This window comes from Spermophilus citellus (assembly GCF_964194105.1).
Source record: "Spermophilus citellus genome assembly, chromosome: 4".
Classification (NCBI taxonomy): domain Eukaryota; kingdom Metazoa; phylum Chordata; class Mammalia; order Rodentia; family Sciuridae; genus Spermophilus; species Spermophilus citellus.
Genome location: NC_138185.1, coordinates 1723352 through 1748539, shown reverse-complemented (window position 1 = coordinate 1748539; position 25188 = coordinate 1723352). Strand labels below are relative to the sequence as shown.

General features: G+C 63.3%; 3 protein-coding genes across 8 annotated transcripts in view; 2 read left to right on the top strand and 1 right to left on the bottom strand.

Annotated features, from left to right (window-relative positions):
* OSBPL2 (oxysterol binding protein like 2) overlaps nucleotides 1–1723 on the top strand; it is a 34757-nt gene extending 33034 nt beyond the window's left edge. For all 5 annotated transcript variants that reach the window (XM_081289199.1, XM_081289195.1, XM_081289196.1 and 2 more), the window contains one exon: nucleotides 640–1723. In XM_081289199.1, the coding sequence (XP_081145325.1) occupies nucleotides 640–742 (103 nt within the window). In that variant the 3' untranslated portion in view covers nucleotides 743–1723. The remainder of the gene's footprint in view (nucleotides 1–639) is intronic.
* Nucleotides 1724–8523: 6800 nt separating this feature from the next.
* On the top strand, nucleotides 8524–13288 carry ADRM1 (ADRM1 26S proteasome ubiquitin receptor). 2 transcript variants are annotated; one of them, XM_081289203.1, is made up of 10 exons: nucleotides 8524–8672; nucleotides 9156–9369; nucleotides 9903–10019; nucleotides 11320–11443; nucleotides 11627–11713; nucleotides 11959–12040; nucleotides 12183–12433; nucleotides 12588–12745; nucleotides 12870–12972; nucleotides 13056–13288. In XM_081289203.1, exons 2-10 carry the CDS (start codon nucleotides 9157–9159, stop codon nucleotides 13160–13162), a joined length of 1242 nt encoding a protein of 413 aa, XP_081145329.1. In that variant the 5' UTR covers nucleotides 8524–8672; nucleotide 9156; the 3' UTR covers nucleotides 13163–13288. The 2 variants fall into 2 exon arrangements, with proteins under 2 accessions (XP_081145329.1, XP_081145328.1); XM_081289202.1 differs by having other exon boundaries at nucleotides 8546–8686.
* A 77-nt stretch (nucleotides 13289–13365) lies between these two features.
* Nucleotides 13366–25188, bottom strand: part of LAMA5 (laminin subunit alpha 5) — a 44311-nt gene continuing 32488 nt past the window's right edge. The window contains 40 exon segments of the mRNA XM_081289208.1: nucleotides 13366–13622; nucleotides 13744–13863; nucleotides 13991–14084; nucleotides 14163–14296; nucleotides 14375–14525; nucleotides 14620–14775; nucleotides 14844–15036; nucleotides 15108–15247; nucleotides 15339–15477; nucleotides 15579–15740; nucleotides 15829–15959; nucleotides 16076–16222; nucleotides 16290–16422; nucleotides 16500–16648; nucleotides 16731–16853; nucleotides 16925–17087; nucleotides 17158–17291; nucleotides 17452–17605; nucleotides 17679–17815; nucleotides 17916–18092; nucleotides 18167–18315; nucleotides 18389–18568; nucleotides 18926–19036; nucleotides 19345–19447; nucleotides 19541–19682; nucleotides 19854–20008; nucleotides 20169–20285; nucleotides 20375–20571; nucleotides 20742–20912; nucleotides 21346–21457; nucleotides 21624–21734; nucleotides 21813–21964; nucleotides 22429–22578; nucleotides 22666–22846; nucleotides 22931–23031; nucleotides 23337–23551; nucleotides 23629–23709; nucleotides 23894–24021; nucleotides 24155–24268; nucleotides 24789–25019. Of these exon segments, the coding sequence (XP_081145334.1) occupies nucleotides 13483–13622; nucleotides 13744–13863; nucleotides 13991–14084; nucleotides 14163–14296; nucleotides 14375–14525; nucleotides 14620–14775; nucleotides 14844–15036; nucleotides 15108–15247; nucleotides 15339–15477; nucleotides 15579–15740; nucleotides 15829–15959; nucleotides 16076–16222; nucleotides 16290–16422; nucleotides 16500–16648; nucleotides 16731–16853; nucleotides 16925–17087; nucleotides 17158–17291; nucleotides 17452–17605; nucleotides 17679–17815; nucleotides 17916–18092; nucleotides 18167–18315; nucleotides 18389–18568; nucleotides 18926–19036; nucleotides 19345–19447; nucleotides 19541–19682; nucleotides 19854–20008; nucleotides 20169–20285; nucleotides 20375–20571; nucleotides 20742–20912; nucleotides 21346–21457; nucleotides 21624–21734; nucleotides 21813–21964; nucleotides 22429–22578; nucleotides 22666–22846; nucleotides 22931–23031; nucleotides 23337–23551; nucleotides 23629–23709; nucleotides 23894–24021; nucleotides 24155–24268; nucleotides 24789–25019 (5778 nt within the window). The 3' untranslated portion in view covers nucleotides 13366–13482.

The following is a 25188-nucleotide window of genomic DNA, read 5'->3' as shown; positions in this document are numbered from 1 at the left end:
TAATTTTTAAAATTTTAAGACAGGGTTTCCCTAAGTTGCTGAGCCTGGCCTGGAACTTGCATCTTCCTGCCTCAGGCCTCTGGTAGCAGGGGTGAGGGGTGTGGCCACTGAGCCACAGGCTTCATTCTTTGTGGTCTTTGTTTTCAAGGCCCCTTAACAATGAGGTTGGGGTTTTTGAAGCCCATTCTTGATGCTGAGGCATCCAATTTTGTTTACTGTCTTTATTTTTGAATTTGCCTTGCTCCAGGAAAGAACAGTTGAAGTAGCCCTCCTTTCTTGTTTTTAAGAATATAAAAACCTTTGTTGTGAGAATAATGGTGACTTTGTCCTTGGAACACAGCACCCTGTATTCCGTGAGCTCAGAGCTCACCCTGCCCCCTGTGGCAGACACGCTAGCCCAAGGCCAGGGCACTGTGACTGCGGAGCACCACCTCTCTGCTCCAGGGCCACTCTCTGAGGATGGCCTGCTGGGGAGGGCTTTAAGTGAGGTAGATCCTGGTGGTTTTGTTGGGGAACTAGGGTTACATGGGGAACTCAGTGGCAGGTGCTTCCCTGAGCCGCGTTTCTCAAGTCCCCTGGGCTGCTGTCCGGGGCAGAGGTGGCGGCCGGGACCTGCGACCACCTCGCTGTGCTCCACAGGTGGTTCCGCCCGGGCGACAACCCCCACACGGGCACTCCTGACTGGCTCTACGCAGGGGACTACTTCGAGCGGAACTTCTCGGACTGCCCCGACATCTACTGAGGGCCCGGAGGACCAGCCCAGAGGCCTGCACGCCGGACCCCGAGTGGCGCTCTGAGTATTGCCCCGGCAGAGCCCAGCTTCTCTGGCCAAGGTGGTGCAGGTGACCTCATCCCTGACCAAGGATCTGACCCACTTGGCTGTGGCAGCTCCTCACAGAAGGAAACCCTGCCTTCCCATCGGGGACGAGTGAGGCTGGCTGGGCCTGCCGCGCTCGCTCGGTCACAACATCGGGGGCTGAAGGGGGAGGGTGTGCTCCTCTGGAAAGGGGGGCAGGTGGGTCTTGAAAGCAACCCGGAGGCCAGGGACTGCCATCAGGATCACAGCAAGGGGGGGGTGGAGGCTCCCCGCGTGGCCAGGCCAGTGACGTGAAAGCTGTCAGAGTCTGTATTTTTTACCAATCTTGAGAGACGTAAAGATTAATTTTAAAATATTTAAGTTAAAGCTACTTGAATGGTGTTTTGCTGAAAAGCAGAAACGCGCTCCTCTCCCCGTTTGGACCGTCCCAACGAGCCTCTGAGCCGAGGCGGCCAGGGGCGCTGCTGTGAGGGTGAGCTCCTCTGGCCACAGTGCTCCGTGCCCTCACCCACACCTCTGAGGGCTCGTTCTTCACCACCTCCCCGTGCCCACAGCAGTCTCGTGTCCCCGTGTTCCCAGCATGCATGTTGCAGTGTAAGTGAGTCGCATTGGGTTGTGCCTGAGGGTTAGAGGCAGGACCTGCTTTCCTGTGTCATTAAAGTCCTTTAACCACAGCAGGTGTGTCCATCTCCACATCCCTCTGTCAGGGACAGTTCCTTCATGTGGAAGTGTCGGCACCATGGGTCACAAGGAGCTCTTTGCTGTGTGTGCACACGCCCCTGCACGGTACACACCTGGCCATGCATGAGTGCAGGTCACGGAGTCAGGCCCTCTGAGCAGAGGTGGCGCCCCCGTGTGCCCAGGCTTCAGAGACACCTTTGCTATTAAAACTCTTTTAAAAAGCCAGCGTGGGTTTGGAAGCTTGGTTTGTAGCTCTGGAAACTGGGAGTGAGGGTGTTGTGTCCTCCCCATCATCCTCTGGGGCCTTGTGCACACAAGGCCACGCTCCAGCCTTGGGCCCCGTCTGTAGAGCACCCCTTCAGAGCCCAGCAGAGCTACTTGGTGACTTCAGGTGCATCCAGGGCACAGTGGCCTTGACCACATTCCAGGAGAGGAGTCCAGATTGCTGGGTGCCTAGAACAGGGCACGCTGGGTGCCTCTGGTGGAGGCTGCTTGCTTTTCCAGGCCATTGTCATGCCTGGGCTCAGAAAGCCAAGAAGGTGGAAGGGTACTGCTCTGAGGCACGTTTGGATGACTGCTGTGAGAAGTCCCGCGGTATCTTACCAGGGCTCCATCTCTTTCTTCCTGAGAGAACACTGCAGCTGGCTGCGTCTCCCAACCCCTCCAAGGCCAGCTCTTGGCACTGCAGGGGCTCCTCAGCCACACAGACAACCCCACTCCCAGTCCCTTTGAGCATGTGCCTTGGTCAAAGGCCAGAGGGAAAGGTAGGAAGGCGATAGGAAAGGTAGATGGGGTCCCTGCCTGTCACCCCAGTGGCTCCGAGGCTGAGCAGAGTCCCCCAGCCTGGGTAACTTAGACCCTGTCTCGAAATTTAAAAACAAAATTAAAAAGGGCTGGGGATGTAGCTCAGTGGTAGAGCACCCCTGGGTCCAACCCCTTGGACTGCCCAAAACAAGACAGAGACAACTGTGTGCCAAGGCAATCAGTCATTGGTGGCACCTTCAAAACCCCCATGCACACCCGTGGAATGCCCCTGTCTGGTCTCGAGCTCCTCAGGACGTAGGAGATGTTTCTGGTCCCCCTCTGCCTGGGAGTGCAGCCTTCCGCAGCTGGCACCCTGAGAGCCCCTGGTGTCTCAGGCCCTCGGGGAAAGGGGACAGACTCCCCCTGCAGCCCTCAAGGCCTGAGGTGCTCCTGACCGAAAAGCCGGAATTCAGTGACGAGTGCACAGGCTCAGGCACATGGAGATCTGTTTTTGTTTTTGTGATGCTGGGAATCGAACCCAGGGGTGCTTTACCACAGACCTACACCCCTAGGGTCTCGCTAAGTTGGCCTCCAACTTGCAACCCTCCTGCCTCAGCCTCCCAGGTAGGTGGGTTTCCAGGTACATGCCCCCGCCTGACAGGAGAGATCTTTAACTGACGGGTGGCGTCTGAGGTGTCAGCCACACTACCTCCACTCTGGCACGTCTCCAGGTGGAGTCGGGAGCAGGTGGCACCAGCACCTGCATCCTCCTGCCAGGTGTCCTCTGGTCATGAGAAGGCTCAGAGGAGCAGGCCCGGTCCCTGGTGGCACCCAGCATCTGGCCTCTTTAGGTTGCCACCAGGACCGGCCCCTCCTGAATGCTGCTGTTCCCTAGAGGGAGCGTAAGCGCTTCTGCCACCAGCATCAGCGAGATCTGGCCGCTGCCGGACACAGTGCTCTGGAAGCCACCCGGCGGGCCTGTGTGCTCCCACGGCTCTCCACGTGGAGTGGGAGGCAGCCGGGCCTGGAGGGCACTCCGCGGTCTCCCCACCGTGTTCTGTCGGGCCGTATCCACAGCTCCTGGTAGGCTTCTGCAAGCCAGCTGAGACCTCTGAGAGGGACGCTGCATTTGGGCACTCTCTTGGTGGGACGCTGGGGGACAGCGGTCCTGCCCAGGCACTGCTCTCAGGCCAGCTCTCCCGGCAGACGCTCGGGAAGGCAGGACACCCAGGCTGTTAAGTGCTCAGCGTCCTCGTCACTGCTGTGCATGGCTGGCCCTCACCAACACCTCGTCCTGCCCACGGGGCAGGAAAATGTCAGGCAGAGGGGACGTGGCGAAACGGATTGTCTTTATGGTCTTCAGTAGCTGCCGGCCCCCACGTTGACGGGGTCGGTGGCGCCGTGGATACCCACCTGTGTTAACAGGCTCCGTCATTCTTGGTGTGTTTTTTGAGGACTTTGGGCAGATCCGTGAATATAAATGTCAGCTTCCAGTCCTGAAATGTTAGCTGCTAGTCTGAAAATGGGCCGCAGCTGACATTTACTTGACGGGAACCGCGTCTCACCGTCTCTGCGCCCCGGCCTTTCTGAAGGGGGCTACAGATGGCTACCAGCAAGTCCTCGTGCCCGAGTCAGGTGTTTGGACCATGTGCTCCTTGGGAGTGTCAGCAGGTGGATTGTCTCTCAAAGCTGCTTATCGTGGAGGGGTGGGGGGCACTCGCCACTCCTGTTGGGCGAGGAAGGGTCCAGGCTCTGGGGGGCAGCAGCCTTGATTGTGCCTCTGGGGCCCAGAGGCTGCTGCTAGCTGTGTGGACGCCTGGAACGTGGAGTCCACTGGCTGCAGAGTTCTGCTGCCTGGCTCTGCTCCAGGAGGTGAGCCAAGTGGGGCAGCTGTCCACCGGTGGCCGGGCTCTGGAGGCTCTGCTCTCAGGACACACTTGCTGTGTCTTGCTGTCCTCACAGAGCATGTCACTGCCCTCACCAGGCCATTAGGGTTTCATGCCCCAGCTGCCCCCAGTCTGACCTGTGGCGAGCCCCATGGGGGCCCTTGGTCACAGGCCTTGCCAGCCCTGGCCCCCCAGGATGGCTTTGGTCCCAGGGGTTCTTCCCTGCCACAGTCCAGCTGCGGGATGGCACATCTGGCTTGCCGTGAGCATGTGGGCTGGCAGGGTGTCCTGCCACGCCTCGCGCACCTTGATGCATATGTGGGGAGTTTTGCACTTGGGGCAGTCGTGGAAAAGGTCACCTAAGGCATTTGTGTGCAGGTGTTAGTGTAGACCCCTGTTTTCATTTCTCTGGGGAAATACCTAGGCGGCACGAGCTGGGACACGTGGGCCTTGGGTGTTTCACCACGAACAGCACAGCACTGCCGCCGTGTCAGAGTTGCACAGGAGGCAGCAGTCACAGCCAGTCACAGATGGCCTCAGGGAAGGACTCCACACACCTGGCTGAGGCCACAGTGAGACCCACCACACCAGCGCTGACAGGAGGTGGAGGGTGTGCAAAGTGTCCTGCAGCTTTGGAAGGTCCCAGCCAGCTCCTTAGGAAACCGGACGTGCTCCTCCCACAGAATCCAGGCTGGTGTCACCCACAAACATGTGACGCCTGTGCAGAGATGCTTACAGGGCTTCATGATCATTGCAAAAGCTCAGAGCAACCAGGACACCCTCAGCAGGAGACCCAGATGCCGGGGTGCTAGTCCGTGCTAAGAGACGCACCTCCAAGCCACGAGCAACATGGAGGAAGCCATACGCATGTCATCGGGAGAAGCCAGCAAGAAAAGGCCACACTGTCTGATTCCAACTATGCGGCATTCCAGAAAAGACACAACCATGGAAACTTGGGGCACTGGGCACAGCGGCCACTCCTGTCATCCCAGGGACCCGAGAGGCGAGCTAGGAGGAGGCACGTCCTAGGCCAGCCTGGGCAACATAGCGAGGCCCTGGCTGGTAATAAGAATGGCCGAGGATGTAGCTCAGCTTGCCTAGCGCACCTGAGGCCCGGTTCAACCCTTAGTACCACCAGTATGTGAAAAGTACGAGAGTGAGTGCTCAGGGGAGGGACTGAGGAGGCGGTGGACTCGGTGCCAGACTTAGCCGTGAGAGCATGCTGTTATAAAGTGTCAGAACCCCTGGAACGTGCAAGCTGCCAGGCTTCCATGTGTCCCTCCAAAATTCAGGTATTAGAGCTTAATGACCAATGTGATGGGATTGAGAAGAGGGCCCCTCCCTTGTGGCAGGGAATAAGGCCCTGACGGAGGAGATGTCCTGCAGTGGTCTCTAGACAGCTCTTGTGCCTGCCCCATGTGGAGGTGCAGTGTTCCTCCCCTCCAGAGGACTCTGCCACCAGGGTCATCTAGGAAGCAGAGAGCCGCCTCCAGACATGGAACCCTTGGACTTCCAGCCTCCGGAACTGCTGGAAGTGAGTTTCGGTTCCGTGTACCTCCGTCTGGGGCATTGCTACAGTAGCATAAACTAAAGGTGAACATGATGTAAATATGGATGTGGGCGATGGCCCCATGTCCCATGGAGGTGTCCGTGTGACAGAGTGCTGAGCTGGGGAGGCGGCAGTGTGGGGAGGGGCAGTGGGGACATCTGCGCTTTCTGCTGAGTTCTGCAGGGAGCCTACAATTGCTCTAGGAACTCAAGTCTGCTAATAAAAGTGTTAAGAAAAAGCCCACACCTACCAAGGTGTCTCCCAGGTCCCGCCGGGGGTCCCCAGCACCTGCACTTTCTCCCCTGCTTGTAGCCATTCTAAAGGGTGAGGCATAATTTGCACTCCCCTCATGGAGGAGCGTGGGGGAGCCCTGTCCCCCGCCCCCCCCCCCCCCCCGCCATGCTGCCCTGGCAGTCTGGACAAGCTCTGGTGAGCTGCAGGCTGCGTCCTGTGTGTGTGGCTGCTTGCCCTCCTTCCCCAAGGGTACCCAGAGCGGGGGGGGGGGGGGGGCTTGCTCTCTGCAGTGGGGGCTGGGTTTTGTTGTTTTGAGGTGCTGGGGATCAGACCCAGGAGCACGCACATGCTGGGCAGTGCTCTGCCTCAGCCCTGGGCTGTCAAACGGGACTAACAGAGACTTCCTTGGAAAATCTGATGGGTGAGTCTGAACCCTGCAGCTCAAGGGTGACTTGGCAGAGCTGCTCCTGCAGACACCATCATCCCTGTCTCCCAGGCAGCCTCCCCCGGTGCTCCAGGGTGCAGGAGTCCTGACAGCACTGTGTCAGCAGGGGGCGCTGAGAGCCTACCAGCCACAGCTGTGCCCAGGCCCTCTGCCAGTCGGGACAGCCACCCTCCTGGAGGCAGGACCCTGGCACAGCCTCCTCAATGCCTGTCCACCCTTGTCCACAGGAGGAAAGGGGAACACCTCTTGAAGCATGCATGATGCGTTCTGCTTTCTGAAGCCCTGGCCACAGGCTTCCTGCTCCTTTGGAGCAAACCCTGACTCCAGAGCCCTTGGTGGCCAGGGTTGTTGGTGCCCATGGCCCTGAGGAAGCAGGGTGGACTCTGGATCCTGCAGAGTGGCATTGGCTACGGCCGCTGGTGGCACATTTTAGTTTTATGACTTTGAACAAGTGGTACTTGCCTGCTGGCCACATGCCTGGAGAGCCAGGTGGGGTCGCCTCACTTTGTTCCCTGTTCTGCATGAACACACTGGGTCAGTGATGTGGCACAAGCCACTTTGGTCTCTGGACACTTGTAGATTCTTAAAAATCACGGAGGCTGGAGGTGTTTCTTACTGGCTGACAGTTCACACAGCAGGTGTGAGGTCCTGAGTTGCATCCCTAGCACCGCACACACGATTATGGAGGACCCCCAAAGAACTCTTGCTCTGTGTGAGGAAGGGGACTGGGGTTGTGGCCCAGTGGTAGAGCACTTGCCTAATATGTGAGGCCCTGCGTTTGATCCTTAGCACCTTGTTAAAAAAAAAAAAAAAACTAAATAAAATAAAGGTATTGTGTGTCCATCTATAATTAAAAATATTTTTAAAAGACTAAGAGGAAGACATTAAGAATATTAACTAATTTAAAGTAGGGCTGGGGGTGTAGCTCAGTGTTAGAAAGCTCTCACCTCTGGTGAGTCTAAGCTAAACTTGAGTGGAGTCAGGCATGGTAGCACAGGATGGAATCCTAGGGAAGCAGGAGACTGTGGCAAAAGGATTACAAATTTGAGGCCAGCCTCAGCAATTTAGGGAGATCCTGTCTCAACATAGGGGATGTGGCTCAGTGGTAAAGCACCCCTGGGTTCAATCCCAAGTACAATAATAATAATCATAATAACGAAAACAGCTATTTTCTCAGACAAAAAATAGTGAATATTTAGATCAGTTAAATTTTGATCTAAAATTGGAACACTGTAGTAAAAAAACGAAGCAAATGCCTGTGTTCACCAAGAGCGGAGAAGGAGGTGCGCTTCTCGCAGCAGAACAGCTGGGGTTGAGTCGCCGGCGCCAGGGCCATGTGAGGTGGACACAGCTCGGAAGCAACGTCGAGTGGATCAGTACTTTTCAGGAAAAGCTGAAGAACATACAAGTGTCACACAGGCACACCCAGAAAATGACAGATGGCACCGGGCGCCACCGACTCGGGGCAGTGTCGAGGATAAGCGGAGGCCGGGCTGGGAAGGGCACTGGCCCACTCTGTAGGGATCCTTCTTTCCGCGCCGGGGACTGAACCAGGGCGCTGCCCCGCACGGCCACGTCCCGCTTGGGCTCTTTTTGGAGCCAGGTCAGCTTTCAGGTCTCCCTCGCAGGGCCCCGCGCCCGCTGTCCATGGCAGGAGCGGAGGGCGGCACGGCGGGGCGCTCGGGCCGCGGAAAGGCGCGCCAACCCCTCCAGGGCACCCGGGCCGTCGGCCGCCACGGCTCAGGCCACCGTGCGGCCGTTGTGACACCCGCGCCTCCTGGGTCCAAGGCCCTGGAACGTAGCTGAGGACGCACGAGGGTCGGGCTGGCTTCCTGCGGGCCTGGCGCGGTGGCTCCGCAGGGTCGGCTGGTGGCCGCTGCCGACACCTGCCCCAGGCCCGCACAGCTGGGCGCACCCGCACGCGGGCGGCCCGGAGAGCGGCGCAGAGCCACCGGCTCCCGGGGTGAGGCTCTCCCGGGGTGAGGACGCGGTGCCCAGGGTTCGCGGCCCGCCGTTCCCGGCGCCGCCGCCAGGGGCCGCCGCCGCTCCCCTATGACACAGCAACAATAGGGGCCTCTCTGGCCCGTGCGCCCCGGGACCGCGCTTCCGCCGGAAGGGAGCCGCCGGCGCGGGGGCGGGCCGGGAAAACGGACGGCCGAGTGGACCAATCGTGGGCGGGATAGATCCGGCCGAGGGGCTGATGGGGCCCAATCGGCGGCTAGAACGCGGACGGGGCGGGCCGAGAGCGGGCTTCCGGCGGGGCCCGGCAGGCGCCGAAGAGGAAGAGCGAACCCGGACGGCGCCTCTTAGCTAAGGGTGGGCGCAGCCAGGTGCGGGGCGGGCCGGGCGCGGGTGGCGGGCGGCGGGCTCAACGCGCGACCGCTCTGGGCTCGGCTCCGGCTGGCGAGGGCTCTGTGGGCCTCCGCGAAGCCGGACGAGGGTGGCCGGACGGGCCTGCCGCCGCGAGGGCGCCCCGGCCCGGCGAGAGGGCAGGACGCGGGCAGCTGCGCGGCACCCCGAGGCGGTGCCCCGCGGAGACGGCCAGCGGGTCTCCCTGCCCGGCCTGACGCGGCGAGGCCCGCGAGTGCGGGCGGTGACATCGCGGGGCGCGCGGGCTGAAGGGGCGGCGCGGCTTGGGTGCACTTGAGAAGCCGAGAAGCCGCAGGCCGGGCCTGGGTCTTGGCCCGTTGGCGGGGCGCCGTGGGGCTGGCCGACACTGGGGCGGGGGGCGGCGGCTAGCTTTCCGGGACCGTGCCCGCCCGCAGCTCGCTGGGCCTCGTGCCTGTCTTTGCTTTTCAGGATGACGACTTCAGGCGCGCTGTTCCCAAGCCTGGTGCCAGGCTCTCGGGGGTCCTCCAATAAGTATCTGGTGGAGTTTCGGGCAGGGAAAATGTCATTGAAAGGCACTACTGTCACTCCAGACAAGCGGAAAGGGCTCGTGTACATCCAGCAGACAGACGACTCTCTCATTCACTTCTGCTGGAAGGACAGGACATCTGGGACCGTGGAAGACGTAAGTGCGGCCAGCCTGAGCTGCCCGAGGCCGAGGCAGTTGGATGGCAGTGGGGGTCCACTGGGCACACACGGGTTTGGAGGGATCTGCTGGGGTTTGCTGTCTGGTGCTGCTTCCAGCCACATCACGTAGGGTCATGTGCCGCAGCAACCCTGGTCACTGGTGACACATCCCGAGACCCACTCCCTGGCTTTGAACGTTAAGGTCAGCTGCCTGGCACTGTGGACAGCCAGGAGGGCTCTCTCTAGGGAGCTTTGTCTTCACACCAGGCTGCTCTTTGTTACAATCAGAGCAAGCCAGTCACCTCTTGTCCCATCTCGGAGCGCCTTCCCCAGTGTCCTTCAGGATCTGGAGGCCTTGTTCCGCCTGGCGCTTAGCACCCTGCCCTTCACCCTGACCCTGGCTCATGCACCCGCAGAGACCTGCTGGTGAGGGGCTTAGAGAGGCCTGCCCTCTTGGGGTGCAGGGATTCTTGAGAGGCTGGGCCTTGGCAGGGCAGGTGTGTGACTCCCTGGCCTCCTTGTGGTCACCAGGACTTGATTATCTTCCCTGATGACTGTGAGTTCAAGCGCGTGCCTCAGTGCCCCAGCGGGAGGGTCTACGTGCTCAAGTTTAAGGCTGGGTCCAAGCGGCTCTTCTTCTGGATGCAGGTACTCGGGAGGGCTTGTGTCCTGCCTGCTCTGTGGTGGTGCTCAGGTGGCACTGGTCAGGTTAGACGCTGCCCGCATCTGCCTGGTGCTGCGCTGGCAGTCTGGGTGAAGCTTAGTTCAGCGTGTGGGGACAGTGAGGGGTCTCTCAGCCCTGAGGCACATGGCTGGGCAGACCAGCAGGACCTTGGCTCCCTGAGGCATCTTGACAGGCTGTACTCTGCAGTCTCAGGGCCACGCCCACCCTTTCGCTTTTATTTTGAGGCAGGATCTTGCCAGCTTGCCCAGGCTGGGCTGGGGTGCAGGGCCAGCAGGCCACACGCAACCCCCTGCTGCTGCTGGAGGAGAGGGGCATCCTTCTGCGGCCTCCTGTGCCCACAGCTGTTGGGTCCATCCAGTCGGGGAGCCACTGCTGGCTCTGTCCTGAGCTCCTGCAGGCCGAGTTGCACAGGGTGACCTGGACCTGGCGTCGTCGTGGGCCTGCGGGTCTGCTCCCTGGGTGGGGCATGGGAAGGGCCTGCATGCCCCCTTTTTGGACAGACATAGGTGGCCATGTCCGTTTGCAGACTGTGGGCTGTGCCCTCCCAGCACTGTCCAGAGAGCAACAGCTGTGGCTGCATTTGACAGGGGCCTTCCACTGCTCAGCTGTGCCTGGGGGCCAGGGGGGACGGTGAGTGGGGCTCCCATGCTGGTGCAGACTGACCCAGAATCCTGCCAGGTTTCTGTCCCTTTTTAGTGGGTTGGACACAAGGTCTGTATTCATTTATTTTCCTGTGGTTGGTGCTGAGGACGGAACCCAGGAACCCAGGGCCTCGCGGGTGCCAGGGAGCGCTCCACCGGAGCCCCGCCCTGCCCCGCCCCTCCATCACTGCCTTTATTCTTGAACTTGACTCATTTAGTGCATCTTGCCCTGTCCCTCCGGGGCAGTACCTGGGTCCCCGGTGCCCGGCAAGGTCTGTAGTAGGTGTTTGGAGACACCTTGGGCCCCTCTCCCAGCTCCCTTGGTGGGCAAGGCTGGGGGCTGGGAAGGCCCAGCAGCTGGAGGGGAGGAGACCATGAGGAGTCTCAGCTGAGGGCGCGACTGTGTTGGTGCTAAGTGCTGTCCGAGCTGTTGTGTCCCTTGTGAAGTGGGCACCTCCAGCTCAGCAGTCAGTGGCAGGTGGCAGAGTGCTGAGACCCTGCTGCCACTCTGCGGGTGCTGTCTCCTAAGCTGGGGCCAAGGGCTACTGCTGTGCAGGGTCCAGCAGGCAGCAGGGCACGCTTCTCCTGGGTGGCTCAGCTGTGCTGCGTGGTCTCCCCACAGGAGCCCAAGACCGACCAGGATGAGGAGCACTGCCGGAAAGTCAATGAGTACCTGAACAACCCCCCGATGCCCGGGGCGCTGGGCGCGAGTGGGAGTGGGGGCCACGAGCTCTCCGCACTGGGCGGTAAGGGCGCCACGCCACCCGCGCAGGCCAGTAGTTTTAAGTGGACCGGGAGTTCTGAGTTAGCATGCTGTTCTTAAGTCTCCAGGGAGAAGCTGGGCTCGGGACTTCCCCTGGCGTCACGGTGCCAGGCGGGCCTAGGACAAAGCCACAGGAGGCCCCGCGTCTGAGCCCTGTGTTTTCCAGGTGAGGGTGGCCTGCAGAGCCTGCTGGGGAACATGAGTCACAGCCAGCTCATGCAGCTCATCGGACCAGCCGGCCTCGGAGGACTGGGTGAGGCCCCGGCTCTCTGCCCAGCTCCTCCCGGGACGGGCCTGTTTACCTTGGGGAGTGGGGGGGTGCTGGGCTCAGGGGACGCTGGGGGGGCGAGGCCCTCCAGGCCACCATGGAGGACCCCAGCTGGCTACTTGGGAGCCTGACCTGCTAGACTTGGGGAAGTGCTGGCTCTGACCTCCCTTTCTGTTGTAGGTGGGTTGGGGTCAGGGGAGTTCTGAGCACACGTCTCCTTGCTCCTGTAGGTGGGCTTGGGGCTCTGACTGGGCCGGGCCTGGCCAGCTTACTGGGCAGCGGTGGGCCTCCTGCGAGCAGCTCTTCGTCCAGGTGAGCCTGGAGCACCCTGCCCGCTGTGCAGTTTCCACCAGTAATGATGGGGTGGACAGATGGGCATGGCGGGGAGCCTCCTGCCAAGGATGGTGGCCCCGGGCAGGCTTCGCTGCTCCAGCACAGCGCTCGCTCTTCCCAGCTCCCGGAGCCAGTCGGCAGCGGTCACCCCGTCCTCCACCACCTCTTCCGCCCGAGCCACCCCAGCCCCTTCTGCCCCAGCCGCTGCCGCCGCCGCCGCCGCCGCCGCAGCGACCAGCCCCAGCCCTGCACCCAGCTCAGGTACTGGGACCAGCGCGGCAGCCAGCCCTGCCCAACCCATCCAGTTGAGCGACCTCCAGAGTATCCTAGCTACCATGAGCGTGCCGGCCGGGCCAGGGGGCAGCCAGCAAGGTAAGGCCACAGGAGCCCCTCTGGCTTAGGACACTGTGGGGCGGAGCTGAGGCCTGGGCCCTGGAGAGGAGTCTCAGCTCTCCTGCCCCCTGCTGCCCGCCGTGGGTGCCCCAGCCAGCACCAGGCCACTGAGGGCTGTGCGTTTGTGCCCTAGTGGACCTGGCCAGCGTGCTGACGCCAGAGATCATGGCACCCATCCTCGCCAATGCGGACGTCCAGGAGCGCCTGCTGCCGTACCTGCCCTCGGGGGAGTCGCTGCCCCAGACTGCAGAGGAGATCCAGAACACACTGACCTCGCCCCAGTTCCAGCAGGTAGACAGGCCAGGCCCTGGGCCCCGAGGAGGGTACCCACAGAGCTGGCAGCCAGCGAGGTGGCCCCGAGGCCTTGCTGGGGGCGCAGCCCCGACCCCCCACTCAGCTTGGACTCTCCTTGCAGGCCCTGGGCATGTTCAGCGCAGCCTTGGCCTCGGGGCAGCTGGGGCCCCTCATGTGCCAGTTCGGCCTTCCAGCGGAGGCCGTGGAGGCCGCCAACAAGGGTGGTGAGTGCCTCTCCTCCTTCACCTCTGTCCCTTTGGGCGGCAGACCTGGGGGAGGTTCAGTGGCCTGTTGAAATGCGTTTCAGATGTGGAAGCCTTTGCCAAAGCCATGCAGAACAGCGCCAAATCAGAGCCGAAGGAGGGCGACGCCAAGGACAAGAAGGACGAGGAAGAGGACATGAGTCTAGACTAAGTTATGGGTGGGGCGCAGGGTCAGCGTGCAGCCGCGCGCACTCCTGCTCCTTGGTGGCGGTTGGGGTCCTGCGCAACCACCGCTCCTCCCTTCAGACTTACTGATAAATAAAGGTCCTTTCTTTTACCTGCCATCTCTGGTCTCTGTGCCCGGGGAGACCCCGCCATGTTCTGCCTACAGGACATGCATCACTCCAGTTTCAGTTTTGAGCTAACAACGTTTAATTTTTGCTTTTAAGAAGGACAGTGGTTCACAGACTCACACCGCTAGGCATGGGCAGGGGGGCTGGGCAGCAGGGACAGCCTGGGGAGAGGTCTGCACTACCAGGCGGGGCAGCCCCTGCCCCCCACGGCCCCCTGGACCCCCACAGATCGAGTTCCGGCAGTGGGGAGCCCATTCACCATCAGCTTCCTCATGCAGCCCTGAAAGGTGGGGCGTCCAGGCGCTGTCGCTGTGGGCTCTGGGGCAGGTGCAGAAGGGCGAGGAGGGCTGGTTGAGGTGGCAGGAAGTCCTGTGGTTGCCCGCCCACTCACCTCTGCCCCAGCAGGGAGGTCCCCCCACTTGGCTGAGGCCACACTCACCAGGCAGGCCTCCAAGGTGCAGGGGTGCTGGGGCATCAGCCAGGGTACCCAGCGAGGGGCCCACCGTGTGGTTGCTGTGTGTGTCCACCTCCAGCCGGATCACGCTCCCGCCTTTGATGGCTGCAGGGCCAGCTTTTGAGTGCCATATTCCGCCCTGCCCTCCCTCCAGTGCCAGCTGAGGCACAGGCTCTCCAGCTGCCCCTGTTGAGTCCACCCCAGCTCCCTGGCCATGAAGGAGCCAACTCACCTGCCAGTCGATGCCACTTCCCGTCACACAGTACAGTGGGGTGTGTCACCCACGTGGCAAACTCGCCTGCCCCGTCGTCTGCCCGCAGCAGGACCTGGGGTCAGGGACAGGTCAGGGGCTGCCACCCCAGCCCCCCTGAGTGTCACTGCAGCTCTAAAGCAGCCCTGCTCACCTGCTCCTTGGACAACTGTAGCTGCAGGTAGGGGGCATCCTGGGTGCGGCCCAGGTGGAAGACCAGGCCAGTGGCTGCCAGGGGCCGCACCTCCAGCTCCAGTCTCACGTCGGGCAGGGTGGCCTCCGGGAGGTCTGTAGGGAAGGCCACAGTGGGAGAGGAGGGCCCGCCCGAGCCTCCCAGCACCCCGGGGGCCTTCCGTCCCCACCAACCTAGAGTGAGGACTCCACCACCCGGGAAGAAGAGGCCGTCCTGCAGGGGGCCTGAGGGGCAGGGTGTGACCCCCACTATCTGTGTGGGCTCCCCCAGGGGCTCCCCATTCAGCTGCAGTCCTTTCACACAGCCACTGAGCCCGGTGGCCACCTGTGAAGAGGAGGTGGCTGGGGTCAGCAGGCTCCTGAGAGCAGGGGACAGTAGTTGGGTGAGGCCAGGACAGGGTGAGGGCAAAAGTTCTCACCGGGAGCTTGGGGCTGTGTCTGCCAACTGGGAGGCCCCCCACAAAGAGGGTGTGTGACCAGGGGGCTGTCACCCTCTGGGGGCGTCCCTTCTGGCTCCTGGCCCGGGTCCCGTCCACCAGCAACCGGATCCGACTCTCCTCCCAGCGCACAGACACCTGGGGAGGCAGAGCTGGTTAGGGGTGCTCCTGGGCCCTCCCAGGTCCCCCCTCTCAGACTCCCTCACCGTGTGCCACCGGCCTGCCCGCAAACGCTGGCGGCTTTGGACGTGGAGCTGGAGCCCAGGGCCTTCTGTTTGTGCGACCAAGTGTCCGTGGCTCAGGAAGAGCGCCAGGGAAGGGCTGCTAGCCGTCAAGGGGGCAGCAAAGAGCAGGAGGCCTCGGGGGGCGTCAGGGCGGACGAGCATCGAGATGTGGGACCTAAAAGCCCAGCCCGGTATCAGCCTTGCCTTGGCAGCCCCTCGCACCCACCCAGACTGGCCAGCCCTTACCTCTGGGGGACCAGAACACCTGCAAACTCCAGGTGACTAGGCAGGGGGCCCCCAAACTGGTAGGCATCTTGGATGGTTTGGAGACGCAGGGGTGGCATGCAGGCAGATCCCTGGCTGGGCCGACGGCTGGGGTGGGAGGCCTGGGGACATGGACAGGGATGCAGGGCAACCTGCCTGGGCCACCAGCCCACCCACCCCAGCTCTGCCCGCATGCCACCCTGGACACCCCACCTTCCACACCGCGGCCCGCAGTCCTCGTGGTCCCTGCCCCAGGGTCTGGGTGCGTGGGGAGGCTGGCGCACAGCCCGTGCTCACGTTGACACCACCCAGGTTCTGCTGCAAGTCGAGCACGCGCTGCGGCCCCTGGAGCCTGTGGGGCAGGTGCGTCAGCAGCGGAGGCAGCCCAGCGGCTCACACCCCACGGCCCACGCCCCACACGCCCCACGTGCTCACCACTCCCCACGTGCTCACCGCTTAACAAAAACGTTGCTGATGCAGCCACTGAAGTTGGGCAAGATACCAGACTCAGGCTGGCCTCCCAGGAAGAGCTGCGGGGGGCCCTCGGGCGTGGGGAGCCTGGGTCCCTGGTGCATCATCGTTGGCTGCAGCTGGTCATCCACGTAGACCATAAGCCTGGGAGAGAGTGTGGGGTGTCCAGGCCTGTCTGCCCCCCTGGCCTGGCCCAGACCCGCGGAGGCAGAGGCACGGCAGGCGGGCTCACTCTGTGCCGTTGCGGTAGAAGGTGACGTAGTGGCTGACTCCGTCAGCAAAGACCCCATCCGTCTTCACCTCTGTTCTCAGAAGCTGAAGGACCATGTGGCCCTGCTTCAAGGATACCTGGCAGGACCCGTCCTGCAGACAGTGGCCAGGTGAGCCAGCAGGCCACGTGCCCAGACTGCCCCCAGCCACTCCCAACCCGCCAGTCCCCACAGCAGGTGGGAGCAGGAGTGGGCCCCGGGCGAGCTCACCGGGGAAGTGTGGTAGTAGAGCAGGCCGTCGTCCTGGGTGCTGCGGAAGCCAAAGCCAGAGCAGAAGTCGTCGCTGGTGAGGGGCACCACGGCGGGGAGGGCCAGGGGCAGGAAGCCGTGGCCGTGCAGTGTCACCGCGCGTCCCACCTGTGGAGGGCTTGCTGAGTGCCCGCCAGGCCTGGAGCCAGGCTGCCCGCCCAGGGGAGGCGCTCACCAGCAGGTCCGCGGTGCAGCCGAAGCTGATGCCCGAGGTGTTGAGCCTCTTGAGGTCCACGTACTTGCCCAGGGCCTTGATACCCTTGACGCAGCCGCGGACGGAGCCTCCGGAGGGGAAGAGCCCGAGCAGGCTGTGGGACGTCAGGGTCAGGCACCTCGGGCTCCGGGGGCCGCCCTCCCTCCAGCCCCAGCCCAGTGCCATGGTCACCTCGGGGGCAGCTGCTCTGGAGGCACCCCACCCAGGTAGTAGGCGTCGGCCAGCTCCAGGGTGTTGTCCTGGTCCACGCTGAACACCGTGGCCCTCTCCACACGCACCAGCACGCGCTTGCGGCTGCCGGCCAGCAGGAACACCTGGATCTGGAGGGGCAGTGGCTGTGAGCAGGTCCTCACCAGCCCACCTGTCCCCCCCGCGCTGGCCTTACTGCCTAGCTGGCCTTACCGCCTTGCTGGCCGCAGTCAGTGGGGGCGGGGGCTGCAGCGGGATGGCCTCCTTCAGCCCAGCGCCAAAGTCGAAGAGGAGCACAAGGCTGCCTTCGCGCACGGCCAGGCACAGGAACTGGCCCTGGAGGTAGAGGGAGGGTCAGCACAGAGGCAGGGGGGCCGGGCTGGGGCCGGGCTGGGGCTGGGCCATGCCTGGTGCTCCAGGAAGAAGATGATCCCACTGTGGGACACGAGGCGAAGCTCCTGTTCAAAGCGCTTTGTGCTGCTTGGCTGCCTCTCGAAGCCGATGCGGGCGAAGCCCGTGCCATCCAGGTAGGAGCCGTCTGTGAGCCATGGGTCCCCAGTCGACTTGGAGCTGCAGGTCAGAGGGTCGGGGTCAGTGGAGGGTGGGTGGGTGGGGGCAGGTGAGACCAGGCCCCACATACCGGGCACACGGCTTGTCCACGGCTGTGTTGAGCAGAAAGGTCCTCTCGAAGTTATAGAGACTGATCACCTCCTCATTTAGAGTGTCCATCTCAATGCAGCCCCGGTAACCAGGGAAGTGGAGAGGTGCAGGGGGCTGTAGGCACAGCACACAGTTAGTGAAACTCCCTACTGGGAGACACTGATGGGAACTCAGACTATAGTATGATGAATTGAGGCTAAACACTGAGAAGAACTTCCCAGGGCAAGAAAAGCAAGAGCTGCTGGCTTGCTCCCTGAGCCTGGGCTGGGCTTACCGTGAAATTGCTGGGGTACCCTCCCACATAGAAGACAAAGTCATCAGGCCGCAGGCTGAGCAGACCTTCTGCCCCAGGGGCCTCGGTGTCCCCCTTGGTCTCGTGGACCATCTGGTTTTCCACCGTGACAGACATGTGGCCAAACTGGAGGGTCCTGAGGACAGAGGTGAGTGTGAGAATGGGCCTGCACGGCAGTGGAGGTCCTGGCCCCGCTGCGGGCCTCCCACCTGTCCATGCTGACAGCTGCGAACTGCTCCCCGATGCTCTGCTCCACGCTGAGGGTCGCAGGCCCGGCCTCCCCCAGCCGGTACACCCAGTGCACCTTCTGGTTGCGCAGGGACACGCCCATGTAGTCTCCAGTGGCCTGTGGTGGCAGTGGAAGGACAGTTGGGGCAGGGACCATGCTCCGCCTACTGCCAACCTGATGCCCAGCCCAGTCTCTCTCCCTCTCCCCTGCCCAGTACCTGGCGGCTGCCCATGTACAACACAAAGTGGTCCCCAGCATCCTGCCCGGGCGGCGGTGTTGGCTCCGAGTCCTGCAGGTAGAACTTGAGCGCAGTGTAGGCGGCGAGGTCAGCAAGGTCCCGCGGGGCACGCAGTTGCACCCAAGAGCGCCCATTGAACTTCATGGGCACCTTGACCTGTGGGAACAGGAAAGTCAGTGGTCAGCACCTGGTCTCCTGGCCACCCGCCGGGTCCTGGGACTCCCACCCACCTTGCTGGCGGCACCCCGGGCCTGGGCAATGAGCTCCCGCACGCGGCCGATGTTGGCAGACAGAGCCAGGCTGGCGTTGTGCCCTCCACGGTTCTCCAGGTCATCCAGCTTGGCCAGCAGCTGCGGCAGAGTCTTCTCCAGGGTGGACACTGTGGGGAAGGGCAGGGCTGAGAGTCTTGCTCTCCTCCCTCTACCCCAGGAGCTCCACGGACTGCTGCTCACCTGATCGGCCTGTGTCAAGCACCACCTGGCCCAGGTCCTGGCCCTGCAGGCCCCCAAACTGGCCCTGCCACCGTTCCACGTTCCTCTGCATGTCCTTGAGCTGAGACTGCACACGGGCAGCCGTGTCCTGTGCTTCTCTGGCCACAGTCTTAGCATGGCTGATCTTCTCCGCAGTCCCATCTGCAGAGGGCATGCTTGGCAGAAGCCGGCTGAGCACTTTCTGGGCTCGGCTTTCCCAAGCCCCTCTGCTTGACTTGGTCCCCACACCCTGCAGCTCAGTACCCTTGAAAACAGGCTCCGCCTCGCCCGACCCAGGACGCGTGCCCTCCACCATCCCACCTGGCCACTGCACCTCCAAGGCCCTCGCCAGACCCACAGCTCCAGCCCCACTGGCCCCACTCTGGCCTCTGCGCTCATAGACTGACCGGCTGCTCCCAGCCCCCAGGACGCCCTTCCCACGATGCCCAGCATCCACCCCTGCCTGGGCACCAAGGCGATGAAGGGATGGGAGCAGCGGCAGGACAAGTGACCCAGTACCTGTGTCCACGGCCAACATGGCCTGGGCGGCCTGGATCTGGGCTGCAAGCTGGTCCTTCTTGGCCTGGACATGGTGGAGCTGGGTCCTGGCACCTTGCAGGGTGACCCGTGCTGTGGGACAGGCAGCTCAGCACTGGGGAGCCCTCCCCCAAGACCCCAGGACCAAGCCACACATACCCAGGTGGACAGCCACCCGGACGTGGGGCCCAGCTTCAACCCTCTCTGGCTGCGCCTCCTTGGCCCACGCACACCCCAGAGGACAGCAGGCTTTGTGGGGCCCTCAGGTGGACATGGACAGGTGGAGCAGAGCCCACTCACCCTGAGCCACACTCTAGCCACCTCAAACCCCACATAGACGCAGCCCAGAAGCCAAGGGGCTCTAAAGAGTTTGGAGGTCCGCATCAGACCCCAGCACTCACTGAGGCCCAACCTCTGCTGCTGCCCACGGACGGCCTCTTCCAGGGCACTGCTGTTGGTCAGCAGCTGTTGGGCTTGAGCTGCCAGGCCCTGCTGCACCACCACCTGCAGGCACAAGAACAGGTGCAGGCCACACTGCAGGGGAGGTGGGCAGGCTCGGGGACTCCGGTTGAGCTGAGGGGAGGGCTGGGGACGCACCTCCCACGTACGGCTCGCCTGCTGTTGAGCCTGGCCCGCGGCCACCTCCGCAGCCTGCACAGCTTCCAGGATGCTGCTGTAGGCCTTGCTGGCCTCCACGGCCCTTTGGGTGAAGCGGTCCTGGTTGACACCGAGGATGATGCTGGTCGGGGAGGGGGGATCAAAGGGCATCTAAGTGAACCCTCTGCCTCTCCGGCTGCTTCCTGCCAGGCTGGACCCTGATTTCCTGTGGGCTGAGGGAGGCCTGGCTCCCCCAGGGAGATCTGGCTGCATCCCCAGGTGAAACTGGGGCTCTCCCCATGGGACCACGCACCTGGACAGGTTGTGGGCCAGCTGGTCCAGCTGCTGTGCGTGGGTCTCAGCAGCCTCCACCAAGTCCACCTTGCTGCCCGCTGGGGAGAAAGTCTGTATCTTCTGCAACAGTGGTGTCCGGGCCCCATCCAGGTTGGCAGCCAGGTGCTCTAGGTCCTAGGGGTGGGGGTGGGCTCAGTGGGACCCTCCTGAGACCTATGCACTGCCCACCTGCCCAAGGGCCGCACTCTCTATACAAGTGAGCCCCCAAACTAGCCTCAGGCTGCAACCCTACAGGAGCCTGGGCAGGAAGGGCCAAGAGGACAGCTGTGCTAACCTCCTCAGCCTGGTCCATGCCGTGCAGAAGCTCAGAGACACGGGCCAGGGTGTGCCTGGCAGCCTGCAGAGTGTCCTGCAGGGTGGCATTGTCCCGGGACAGCTCCTGCTTCCGTTGCTGAAGGAAAAGTTGGGGGAGGATGGGATTAAAAGACGTGTGTGGGGGAGAGGGCTGCTGGGGGGAGGGGGAGAGGGCTAAATTCTCACCAAGGCCTCCTCCAGGCGTGCCAGGTTGTGGCTGTTGAGTTCTTCAGCCTCCCGTGTGGTGTCCACTGCCCGGTTCAGGGCCTCACGCAGGTCCATGAGGCTGGCCTCGTGCTGGGCCAGCTGATTGCGGGTGCGTGTAGCCAGTGCCTGATTCTCCTCCCAGCGGCTGGTCAGCTGATCCTGGACGCGGGCCAGCACTGGCCGACACAGGGGTGTGAGGACGGTCACTCTGGAAGCCAGCTTCCTTCGTGACCCTTAGTCCTCACCTGGTCCCTGCCTAGTGCCAGTCCCCACTGACCTCAGCCGGGCTCCCAGGTCATGTCCCTGCCCCTTCCCAGTCCTGCCTGACAGGGGCCAGCACACTTACGCCTCTGGGCCTCAGCTAGCTCAGTTTCTGCCACTGCCCGGGGGGCCTCCAGGTCACGTGCCCGCATCTCCTGGAGCAGCCGTTCCACCTCTGCCAGCGTCTGGCGCAGCTGCTCACCCGACGGGACTGAAGCATTGGCTGGTGACAGGTGGCCCATCTGGGATGACAACTCTACAAGGGAGGGGGCTGTCAGGTCCTGCGGCTGGCCTGTTGCCCAGTAACCCCGACAGCTGCTGAGCCTGCATCCTCAGCTGCCTTTGCTGCCCCTCGTCAAAGCCGACTCCTGGTCACTGACCAGCTGCAGCTGAAACCCCCTTTCCATCCTCTGGCTGGGGCAGCTCCTGTGTCGGGAGCTCAGGGGCTACTTCCCAGTCTCAGATCTCCCGTGTGACCAGTCTGCAAGTGTGACTATCAACCCAGGTTCTTCCAGGGAGGCTGGGTGAGGTCAGCCCCTCGCCCACCTCCTGACACTCCGCTGTTCCCTCCAGAGGTGCCATTTCCCCACCTCCAGTCTGCCCGCGGCACTTCAAGGCCAGGCTCAGATGCAGACCCAGGGCGCACACCCTGAGGCAGCCCTGGCCAGCCAGCCTGGGCTCCAGCCTACCATTCAGGGTGTGGTCCACAGCCTGGAGGGTCCCCAGCAGCACCTGCACCCGGCTGAGGGTGGCCTCAGTGGTGCCCAGCAGTTGGCCTGCCCAGTCTCGGGCTCCTGCAGCCTGTGGGTGACATGTCCTTCAGCCCATAGCCCTGCTGTGGGGAGGGGGCGGGGCTGGACAGGGGCACAGGGGACGGCCTGGGGCGGCAAAGTGTTGTAGGCTCCCAGAGTCTCCCCAAGAGGTGGGCCCCCCAGGGGACTGGGCCAGGGGTCTCCCGGGGTCCTGCCTGGCCACCCAGCTGCTGCACATCCTGCCCAAGGTGCGTGCTCTGCTGCTCCAGGGCCTGCAGCTGCTGTGTCATCTCATGGCGGGGGCCCAGTGGGCTCCGGAGCTGGCTCTGTAGGGAGCAGGAAGTGGGTGCCTGCCCTGCGGGGCCCTGGAGGGGCCGTGGAGGGGCTCTGGAGTGGTGTGGTACCTGTAGGTCCACGATGGAGGCGTTCAGCCCGTGCAGCCGGGCCCAGGCCACTGAGCTGGCATTGACACCCTGGAGCTGCTCACGGAGGGCGGGGAGGAGGGCGCCAGCCCGCTCCAAGTCATCCAGGAGCAGGACCACGCAGTGGTCACACACTGTAGCAGCAAGGGGCCAGAGATCGTGGGGTCAGCACGAGTGCATGGGTCAGCCAGGGGTCACAAGATCAATACAGGGGCCCAGGATTGGTGGGAGGTCTGGGGTTATGGCAAGGACATGGGGTCATCAGAGAAAGGGATCAGCACCAGAGCTAGGGACAGGGTCAGAGGTCAACATGGAGCCAGAAGGTCTGCCAGAGAAGTGGCAGTGACGACAGTGCCCCTTGGGTCAGTTGGGACGAGAGTCTCAGCTGGGCAGGAGGTGTCCAGGTAATAGGGATCCAAGGTCGTAGGGGTCCCAGGTCAATTAAGGCCACCTTGGGGGTCAGGAGGACTCAGCAGACCTAAGGACGGGCATGGGGTCCCTGGCACGGCGAGGTCCATATGAGGTTGGGACTCCCACTCTGCTGGGCGGAACTGCAGGGTGGGACAGAGACAGGGCAGAGGTGCAGGGTGGGACACACCTTCGCAGTGGACGCCATGGCCCCCGGGCCCGCCAGGCACGGGCACCTGGTGCTGCTGGCCGCAGGTGTCACAGCGCTCCCCACTGAGCCCTGGGGGACAGGTGCAGCGGCCTGTGTGCAGGTCACAGTGTCCCTCTGGGCACTGGCAGCCTGTGGAGAGATCAAGGTGAACAGGGCTCCCTGACTTCAGGGTGTTGGCCATTCATATGCCCTCCACTGGCCCCTGGCCATACTCACGCCTGCAGCCCTGCTCTGGATGCCCCCAGTGACCAGGGGCACACTCGCGGCACTGGAGTCCCCCGGCCCCGGGTTGGCACTGGCACTGTCCTGTCTGGGGGTGACACTTGGAGCTCTCTGCAGCTGGTCCACAGGCACAAGGCTGGCAGCCCCCACAGCCCTCAAAGCCAAAGTGTCCTTCCTGTGGGCACAGGCTGTGGTCACAGCCCTGCATGCCCTCAATACCCGCCTCCAGCCCTGAGCTCCCGGCTCCCAGCAGCAGTACCTGACAGCGGTCACAGCGCTGCCCAGCCACACCTGTCTTGCAGAGGCAGCGCCCACTCTGGGGATCACAGGTCTCGGTCCCACAGGGGGAGCAGTCACACCCTGCGGAAGGGTGGCTGTGACAGCTGCCCTGGCCCCACCCCCAGGCCTTATGCCCATCGCCACTCTGCCGACCGGCCCAGGCTGCTCAGAACCCACGGCCACCAGCTCGCTGTCTGACCTGGCCCTCCTCCTTGAGCCCTGCCCAGGCCGCCCTCCCTGGATGCAGGGGAACTGTGGGGACTGACCGTGAAGCTGACCGTGAGAGGGGCCTGCCCACGAGGTGGAAGGGACCCTGCCAGCCCAGGGGGCTCAGTGCCAGCTGCAGCCTGCCCCCCGTACACCCCGCGTCCCCACCCCGGGCCTACGGGTGCAGTTGCCAGGCAGCAGGGCGTTGCCGTAGAATCCCGGGGCACAGCGCTCGCAGCGGGGCCCTGTGGTGTGGTGCAGGCAGCCGCGGCAGGCCCCAGTCAGGGGGTCGCAGTCGCTGACAATCACGTTGGGGTCACCGTTGCCACTGCAATCACAGGGCTGGCACACGCTGCCCAGCACCAGAGGGTTCCCGAAGAAGCCAGGTGCGCATCTAGGGATGGGGGGCTGGTCAGTGTCCGCGGCCCCCCAGGAGCAGCCTGGTCTACATGTGGCCCACCCCCAGCTCACCGCTCGCAGGAGGCTCCAGCATAACCAGGTCTGCAGAGGCACTGGGTGCGGCCACCTCGCAGGACACAGCCCTCCGCGAAGCTGTAAGGATATCAGTCGCTCACCATGTGCCTGCCCCTCCGCCCTGGGAGCAGCCCTACCTCAGGGGCCCACCCTCTGCCCTGGGCCTCCAGGAGGCAGCATGAGCCTCACCAGGGAGACACGGGGTTCTGGAGGGACTGCAGGAGCCAGGCGGGGGGTCTTAGGGGGAGTGCTGGGCACTTACTTGTTGGAAGGTACTGCCAGGGGGCAGGGGCAGCTGACACAGGGGGCTGTGGGGTCCCCTGAGCTGCTGCGCACAAAGCCAGCCTGGCAGCGCTCACAGCGGTCCCCCTCGGTGTTGTGCTGGCAGCCCTAGGGCAAAGGGGACAGTCGGCACAGTGGAGGCCCCAGGCCCTCCTCCCTGGACTGTTTGTCCCAAAGGCTCAGGGTCCTCCCCTCTGCCCTCTGGGCCCTCAGTGGAAGCCCCTCTCCCTGGCCTACTCACCACACAGATGCCAGAGCCAGGGAGGCAGCGGTCTGAATGGCCGTGGCACTGACAGGGCACACAGCGGCCCAGAAAGAGGCCTTTGATGTCCCGGTAGTAGCCGGGGGCACATTCCTGGGGGAGTGCAGGGGGCATTGGAAATGGGCGAGGGAGCAGGGCGGGCAGGGAGGCTGCCAGCACAGCATGGGCACCACGGGGTCAGAGGCTGGCCTGGGCAGCTAGAGGCAGGGCAAGTGTGTGGCGCTGGTCCCCAGACCCATGAGCACCCCAGAGCCAGGCAGAGGCACCGGCTCAGGGATAGCGGGGCACTGGGGCTGGTGACCAGCCCCTCCACACAGAGTATCTCTTTCCAGGGAGTGTCCAGACATCAGCCCCTGAAGGGGCAGGTGCCACTTAGGACAGGTGAGAGGAGTGGCTAAGATATGGGGCAGGACAGGTGGTACGTGACGCAGGGTGGACGGCTGGCGGGGGCAGCGTGCAGAGAACACATCAACAGCAGCTGTGTGCAGGGGCGTGGACAGCGGGGAGAACAGCTGACCACGGGCAGGCACAGGGGCCAGCAGGCAGCGTGGGGACAGACAGGGAGAATGCTCAGGGGGAGGTGTGTGCAGGGGCAGCCACCCCCAGAGCCTACCTGGCACGAGTCCCCACGGTAGTTGGCTGGGCACATGCACAGCTCTACACTGCTGGCCGGAGGCCCTCTGCCTGCCTCGCTGGCCACCTCCAGCACCACCCTACCCAGGGAGATGGCCGAGGAGGTCTGTGAGAAGAGGGCACGGATCTGTAGCTGCTCTAGGCCCGCCAGCACCATCATGAGCTCTTCCCGGGACACAGCGCTGTGGGTCTCCAGGTGTCGAAAGTTTCCCTGCAGCACCGAGAAAGGACCTCAGTGGGCCACACCCAGTGGGCAGAGCCTAGGGTAGACCCTCGTGACGGGATAGACGCACACGAGTTACAGGGACAGGAAGGAGGAGGTTGCACAGGACGCACTCTGCAGAACCAACACTGGACCCTCCCTCACAGCACACACCAGG